The sequence below is a fragment of the Corvus kubaryi genome, unplaced genomic scaffold, assembly GCF_017639235.1.
Source record: "Corvus kubaryi isolate FWS band 111438036 unplaced genomic scaffold, C.kubaryi_AGA036_p1.0 37397, whole genome shotgun sequence".
Classification (NCBI taxonomy): domain Eukaryota; kingdom Metazoa; phylum Chordata; class Aves; order Passeriformes; family Corvidae; genus Corvus; species Corvus kubaryi.
In genome coordinates this window covers 10,014,209-10,022,310 of record NW_024581136.1, presented here as the reverse complement: position 1 = coordinate 10,022,310, position 8,102 = coordinate 10,014,209, and the positions used below count along the sequence as shown (strand labels likewise).

Here is an 8,102-nt window from a genome sequence, read left to right as displayed (position 1 = left end):
CCCACAGCTTTTTGGGGCTTAGGCAAAGGGTATCCTGCACATAAGGCCACAGCAATTTTTAGTCTCTTGTGCTGGAGCTGCTCTAGATGACATCGGTGCCCTTGGCAAGCTGCCCATGGCTGGGTTCAGAAGAGGCTTGTGGTATCCAGGTGTGCTGTGGGTGTTCTGTTCTGTGGCAGGTGCTGGGCTTTCTCTCCACAAGGGCAGCTGGAAGAGCTGTGGCTCAGTGCCTAAACATGGCCTGGTGTTTGGTGACTTGGTTAATTCAGGAAACTGCTAGCTCAACGTGTTGGCCTTGAGACTCCCATTTCTTTGAGTGTACATGTCTCCAGTGAGCAAGCAGCCCCTCATCCTTTAATTTGGGGTGCTCTCTAGTTTGTGAGGGAGCTGAAATGTAGGCAATGAATTACATCATATGGGGCTGGGTGTTTGTTGACAAGCTGAAGATGTGTTAGTGACTCTGCTCCAGTGTTGGGGGGCTGGAGGGCAGCAGTAAGTGATACGACAGGGAGCATGGGGGGGGGTTGCCTGATATAGGTGCAGCGTTAGGCAGCAGAGCCATGGCAAGAGGCTCTTTATTTCAAGGTTTCAACTTTTCCAAAACACAAAAGGACATGCTTGAAATTCATTCCTTCATGCTGATCCTGGGAGTCTTCCATAACCTTGAGATTTGGCTGACTCCTTGCTTCCCGTACGGAGCCGCTCACCGAGCCCTGATGCGCCTGGACACCGCCTCATGTGGGGAGGGAGGCACCTGGGGCAGAGTGGCTTTGCAGGAGCATTGTGGCCAGCCCTGGCACAGCCCTGGCACTGCCCTCTCCCACAGCCATAGCAGCTCTGCCTGTGTGGCTGCTGGCCATCTGAGGCATTGGCCAGGATGGCACAGGAGCCTCCACAATTAAGGTGGTATTTGGGATTTCATACCCAGCCTGTAACTGCTTCAGGCTGCTTCCCCATGTGTAAAGAGCTGTTCTGCCCCCTCTCCAGGCCCTTGGGTGATTGCTTTTTCATTTTTTTTCACCCCTTGAAGGACCTGTGCCCATGGCCTAAGTAGCAAAGGCTTCCCAGGTCCATCGGCCAGAGCAGTGCCTGTTTTCATCACAGCAGCTGCATCACTGCTGCTGCTGCTCGTGCCTGCAGGCCCTGGCAGCCAAAAGTGGTCAGAGCCTGAAGTTAATGTGTGTGATCAGAAAATGGGGCAGCAGCCCACACTGCCCTGCTTCAGCCCCACCCAGCAGTGAGGGTTCACTGCTGACCCCCGACCCACAAGGACAGCACCAGACAGGGAGGGCCTTGCCAGTCCCCACCAAAGCCATGGTTACTGCAGGTGGGCTCAGCCCTGGCCTTTCCCCATTTGCGATTTCTGAAGTGCTTGTCCAGCATCTGCAGCCCTGGCACTGGCACGACTCGTGCCCACATCCATACCCAGGCTGCTGCAGCATCTCAGGGGCCTCAGACCATCACAGTGGTAAGGCTGGGGGTTGGAGGGGTTTGCAGCCTCTGCTTTGAACATGCGTGGTAAGTGTGGAGCCAGAACATTTAGGGAGACCCCAGCTGCTAGAAGGAAATGTCCTCACCCTGACACAGCCAGACAGGCACAACTACCCATGTTCCCCTATACCTGCTCCCTCCTAGGAACACCCCATCTACTCCCTCCCCACATCCCTCATTCCATTGCTGAAATCCTGTTACCCTCTCATACAGCACATGCCTCACCATTTCCGTCTGACAGCAAGGATCTCAGTAGCGTTTCTTGATCTGTTTCATATTTTAAAGCAAGCAGCTATCCCTCCTGCCCTTTATCTCCTAACTCTACCCTAATAAATATGATCACTTCATCCTGTGAGACCTGAAAACCCATTTCTGAAATTCCCCTGGCAACTAATACAGTAAAACAAGCCTATAAATATAAATAATTATGATAAAAAGGCACAAAATGCCAGACTTGGGTCGAACATACTCATGGAGTGACATTAGCAACAAATAACTACGCAGGGTTTGAATGTAGATGGAAAAGGCTGAATACAGAGTAGCTACTTCATTGCCCATAACTGTCAGGCTCCTAATTTGGGCAGGTCATATTTTACTGATAGCAGAGCAAACACAGTCATAATGCATCCCTACCTTTCCTGCTTTGTGAAAAATCCCATCCATCCCCAGGGAAGCAAGGATGTTAAAAACAGTGATGTGACCGTGAGGTGAAAGGATAAGACAGAAAGCACAGTCCCAGGATGCAATTCCCACATGTTTGTTGCACATCATATGCTAAGTTCAATTTTCCAAAAGCTTTGTTTTATTTTTAAAGGTAACATCTTTATTATTATTGTTATTATATTTATTAGTTATTATTATTATTATGCAGAGATGAGATTTTTTTTCCCCCTTTGATCACAGAGCAAACAGTTTGCTTTTGAAAATGTTAATGGAGTCCTGATTTAAAACATTTTTTCTTCACTTTTTTTGTTGTTGTTGTTGTTTTTTAAAACGTTGCAACAGGCAGGATCTGGGTTTCGATTTTCTCGTCCTACACAAAGAAAGATTCTGGAGTTCACACTCCAAGCCACTACCGGTAGGTCCTGCCTTGCTCAGTTGTCATCGTCTCAGTGTGGTTTCGCCAGGTGGGGTGGGTAGGTGGGTGGGAGGGGAGGAGTTGGAAGAAGGGAGGGTATTTGTCAGCTATGTCGAGTCTTGGTTAACAACTTTGCCTCCATTCATGGTTGGTGTCCCTGAACTTTTCCTTGAGCGTCCTTGTTTTTCTCCAATTTCATGCAGCGATGGCTCTCTGTACATGCACACTGCAAACACAAGAGACACCCATTAAGAGCCCTGAAGTCACAGACAGTCGTGACCATAACAAATTATTTCTTTGTATATGATGCTGAATTCCAGCCCCATTGCAAACACACACACATACACACACTTACAAAACCTCTATGACACAGCAGCAGCTCCTGCTACTGAGCAGGATCCATTTACCTGCCCTCACTGCCATTTGCTGCTGTCTCTGGATTCTTTCAAAGGCAGAGAGAGAAACGGGATTGACTACTCACAGATAAATCTTTCTAGGTTTTATGTGCTTAACAGTTTTTTCATGTTATATTCATATATATAAAATAAACATTTTAGCTCACAGAACCATATATTGCCTTGAGATGCTGATTATTATCTAACAACAGGTCCAAGAATGACCTGGTTCCCAGCCCCTGACCTGCAACAAAAGCCCTTGAGACCTGAATCAGAACTACACCTGCATCTGAGCCATGCAAGCCTTCTGGGTGTTGAGCTGTGGATCTGAAGTGGTGACTCAAGCCCATTTGGCTCCATCAGCCGAGAGCTGAGGTCTGCTCTCGGCACTTCCTATTTATTCCTCTGTAAATCAAGCCAGCCAGCCAAGGTCAGGGCTGTGAGCAGACACATGGGATGAGTTCAGTGACAGCAAGTCAGGAGCTGTCCCAGCTTTGCGTGGTTGTCTGGCAGCACCTGAGAACAGGGTGGCTGGAGGGCACCTTCTCTCCAGACCCTGGCTATGCACTGCATGTCCTATAAAAATGTACTTGCTGGAGCCCAGACAGCCAGAGAAGGCAATGTCTGCCCAAGGCATGGCTCATCCCCATGTCCTGGGCAGGACAGAGCATTTATCCAACTCACCAGGGGGACTAAGTCCACGGGAACTACAGAATTCTGTGATTCTGTAAGTCCTCACGGCTGTCCTTGTGCCATGTGAGGTGTGCCAGAGCAGGGGCATGGGCTGCTCACACCAAGGGGAGCATCTCTGATGAGCTCACTGCAAATGTGCCAGGGTATAATCATGATTGAAAGAGTGAAGCATCTCAAAGGCAGGCACAATGGAGTTGAGAACATAAGGTAGGTCCAGACTGCAAATGTCATGTCCAGATGTTTGCAAAAATTTGGAAATGAAGAAATGATTGTGCACTGCTTAATTTTGTAAAGTTGTCACATCACAAAGAATGGCACAGAGCTCCAACACAGGACAGAGCCTATCAGGGTTTGGTTCTGGGTAAGCAACAAGAACAAAACTTCAAAAATTACCTGAAGAAATGAAAAAAATACCCCATGTATGAAAAGGCAATGTAAGCGCTTGTATCTATAATCTCCCCTGATTTGCAAATAAATCCCAGCAATTAGAGGTAGACTGAAAATGACATTATTGCTCTCCATTTTTACTCCTGACTAGATAAATAGTTATAGCACTGTGCAACAATACAGGACAGAGATGAAGTGCAGTCAACTGTGTATTAATAGGAGGGATATTGAATTGAATATATGAGCAGTGAAAAAACATTACTTTTCCCATAGAGTATTTTTCATGCAAGGCTTTTAAAGCAGTTTAAACACACACACACACACACACACACACACACACAAACAGCCTCCCAGCCAGGCTCAAAGGAGGTACTGCTCTGCAAACTGTTACTGGTACTGGAGCCATTTTTTTCATGAAAATTAGAAAAGAAGAGAAAACATAGGAGTTGTCCCATGGGTCTGGGCCAGGATGAGCACTGCCAGGACTGCCCATCATGCCCATACAACAGATGCTGCAAGGACAATACATAGCATGGTAGCAAGAGATGCAAAAGGGCCCTCACATCCCCTTTCAGTCCTGAGTGCCCCTCACATCTTGGAGAGTGTCACTCAACAACACGGTAATGGTGACTTTGCCTGTCGTGGCAGAGTACCCAATAAAATCCTAAAGAAAGTATGAAACAGTTAACAATTGAGGAAAACCTCTGCCCTTGTGATTTCTTATCCTGAGTTGCAGAGTCTTTGGAGAGCACTGAGGGTGTGCATCACTTCTGTGACTCACCTTATTCTCGGATGTGATGTTTGCCCAGCAGAATTACGAATTTGTGCCAGAGTTGTCCCAGTGCCCCTGACATTCCCCCTGATGTTCCATACACAGTTTTGTCTCAAGCACACTGTTGCCTTCATCCTGACATCTCTGGTCCCGGGCTGGAACTGGAGGGGCCTCCATGAATTCTTCCCTCAGACAGCTGCACGTAAAAAGCTCATCTTGCCCACACCCCTCCCCAATAACCCACCAGGTTGGGCCAGATGCTTAACCACAGAGACTGAACACAGGTGAATGCATACATGCTGCAGCAGCACCATGGCATGTTGCCTTTCCTTAACTCCGTGCCTCTCAACACGGCCTCTGGGCAAAAACCTTGAGCTGCTTAATAAGGCCCACAGAGTAATGAATATAAAGCAAGCTGCAGCAGTAAACAACATTTGCAGCTACAAATGAAGGAAACCCTGTACCTGGCAAACAAATAGGGCAGGAACTATTAGCTTATCTTCCAGTCTAGTGCATGACAGAAATACTGATGTGGGGCATGGCTGGAGACTGCTCACTTTGAGCTTTTCAGACAGAGCTGTCAAAGCCTCTGTACCAGACAGGCTGTGCCAACAGCCCATGCCAGAAAATCTGTAGCAGTATAGGACAAGCATATTTTCAGTATTTAGATACACCTACAGGATCAGTGTATGCAGTACTTACATGGCATCATGCACAAGAGATGCCTGGATATTCTCCCACTCAAGAGGCTTGTGCATGAGTGCTGAGCTGTGGCCATGGCTCAGCAGGGGCTGTAAACCCCCTGCACTGTGACACACAGGTGTGTACACCTGCATCTGCACAGGCACAAGGCTTCAAGGACAGCCCAACGTGTTGTGCAACACAGGCTCTTGGACTGCAGCTTGTTCCTCTTTGTACTGAGGAAGTCTGAGCGTGACTCACGTGGGGAGATGTTAGTCATGGACTGGGGAGAGGGTGTTTGCAAATGGACTGTTGTGAGTGCCCAGATCTTCCCAGCTTTGAAAGTACATCTTTGGGGTCCAGGACTTGCAGCACTCACTGGCTGGTCTCTTTGGGACCCCTATGTGTGTGTGTGCAGACACACTTCCCTGTCACCTGCACTGAGGTAAAGCAGCAGCAGTGTGACAGTTGGCACACCCAGACGCCTGAGAGGTCTGCTGGAGCACACAGCACAAGGAGTTTTGGAAGGATGAGCAATTCAGCTAGAACAAGAGTTCCCTCCCTGCTTTGCCTTGCTTCTCCCACCCACCCACACCCACACACCAAGCCAAATACAGCCCTTAATGTCTGGAAACCAAGCTAATGCTTTGCAGTTTCAATCAGATAATCAGCTCCTATGCCCCAGATTCCAATCAACACATCCATATTCATGCTTTAATTGGAAAGTGCTGTTAGCCTGATCTGCTGAAGAGCTGCAGGCATTAATGGAAGGGGGTGAACACAGTGGAGCTGTGCCCATGACTGGTTCTTGCAGCTTTCAATTCCCTGCTCCCCTGCTAACCCACAGTGCCTGCCACTCACAGGCACAAGGGAAAAATTTGCACAAAGAACAAACTCACCAATTAGGAAGGAGACTGAGGGTACAAGTGAGGAGGAAGGTGGTGGCAGGGACCATTCTTCCTGAAGGCAAAGGCGTGGAAGGGGCTGCCTGTCACCCAGAAACAGCTCAAACTCTTGCCTACGTGCTGGCACAGGATCCCACTCTCATTTCTGCTTCCCAGACATGGCACTGGCACACCACCCACATGATGACACTGAAATCACCCTGGGCATCAGGGACTGCTTGAGTTTGGGAAGCATCATTTTGTGTCCTGACCCTAGAGTTTCTCACTTGGCATCACTGCAAGTTGAGGAGGTTCAGGGGATGCAAAAAACTCCATTTCCTTTCTCTAGAATATGGCAAAAAGTGTACTAAGCACTTTAGATATTTTCCACCCGCCCATCTTCACTCTGTATCCTTCCTTGCCCCAGACCCTTTTGAGTTAGGAGGAACCAAAATTTTTCTAAGCTGCCATTCAGCAGGTGGGCAGCCCTGAAGGATCACCATTGTGCCAAATGGTGCCTGGCTGGGTCTGGGCAAGGCTGAGAACACATCCTCTGGCAGCAGCCCAGAGAAGGGCTCCTTCCCTTGACAGATGCCACAGCTCTGGGTGTCGGTATCTGCCCAAGTGCCTGCATTTGCCAATGCTTCAGTGCAGAGAATTAATTGCCTGAGCAGCAGCACTCAGGGGCAGCAGGGAGTGAGTGATTAGGCACCCTCGTTTTCTGCCTCTAATTACTCTGTTCTAAATCCCAGCTGATGCATTTCAGAGGTATTTGAGCTTGTGTGTGTCTGGTGGTAAATGTGAAGGATGCTGCCAGGTGGAATCACACTTTGTTCAGATAAGAAGGGCAGCACAGGATGGCAAAAAGCCAAGCAAAATCATGGTTAAAATACATCATGTTTGCCATCTAATAAAGATGATCAAGAGTCTGATAGATGAACAAGTGAGTTAGTGTGGGATAGAAAACATACCAAAGCCTCCCCCCTGGAAGACAGACCCAAGAGAGGAACTCTGTTAGCAAAGATTGATAGAGTGTGGAGATTTTGAGGTTTGATTTTTTAAGAATACTTTTTAGGATGTTGGGAAAGTGATGTTTTACATGGTCAGGTAGTAATAAGATAAGGGAGAATGTTTTTAAACTAAAAGAGGAGAGATTTAGATTAGACATTAGGAAGAAATTCTTTTCTGTGAGGGGAGTGAGGCACTGGCACAGGTTACCCAGAGAAGCTGTGGATGCCCCATCCCTGGAAGCATCCAAAGCAAGGCTGGATGGGGTTTTGAACAGCCTGATCTGGGGAGGGTGGCATCCTTCTCCATGGCAGGGGGTTGGGACTAGATGTAGTTTAAGGTCCCTTCCAACACAAGCCTATGATTCTATGCTTTATGTATTAAGGTGATACCTTGAAGCATTTTCACAAGGCCTACTGCATTTTCCTAGTCAACAGTGTCTTGTACTTCTTTACAACATCTGAGGACTCTGCCTTAACACAGCTTGGATGCTATTTCCCTGAGGAATGACACTGGGCAATATCCGGCTGCTTGGATACTCATCAGTGGTAATAATGGATCCAGACTAGCCATTAACAGGTCACTTTGTATCTGAGATGTGTTCACATCTTAAGGGCTGAAGTACCATAAATTCAGAGTTAGGGGCTGCTCTGCTGACTTAGATAGAGGAAGAGTTTTCTGCTTCTGTGGCCAGATTTGCCACCCCAAATGTT

General features: G+C 47.8%; 1 protein-coding gene across 3 annotated transcripts in view; it reads right to left on the bottom strand.

Annotated features, from left to right (window-relative positions):
- Positions 1–2,219: 2,219 nt before the first annotated feature.
- FGF12 (fibroblast growth factor 12) overlaps positions 2,220–8,102 on the bottom strand; it is a 221,343-nt gene continuing 215,460 nt past the window's right edge. For all 3 annotated transcript variants that reach the window (XM_042041829.1, XM_042041830.1, XM_042041828.1), the window contains one exon: positions 2,220–2,795. In XM_042041829.1, the coding sequence (XP_041897763.1) occupies positions 2,677–2,795 (119 nt within the window). In that variant the 3' untranslated portion in view covers positions 2,220–2,676. The remainder of the gene's footprint in view (positions 2,796–8,102) is intronic.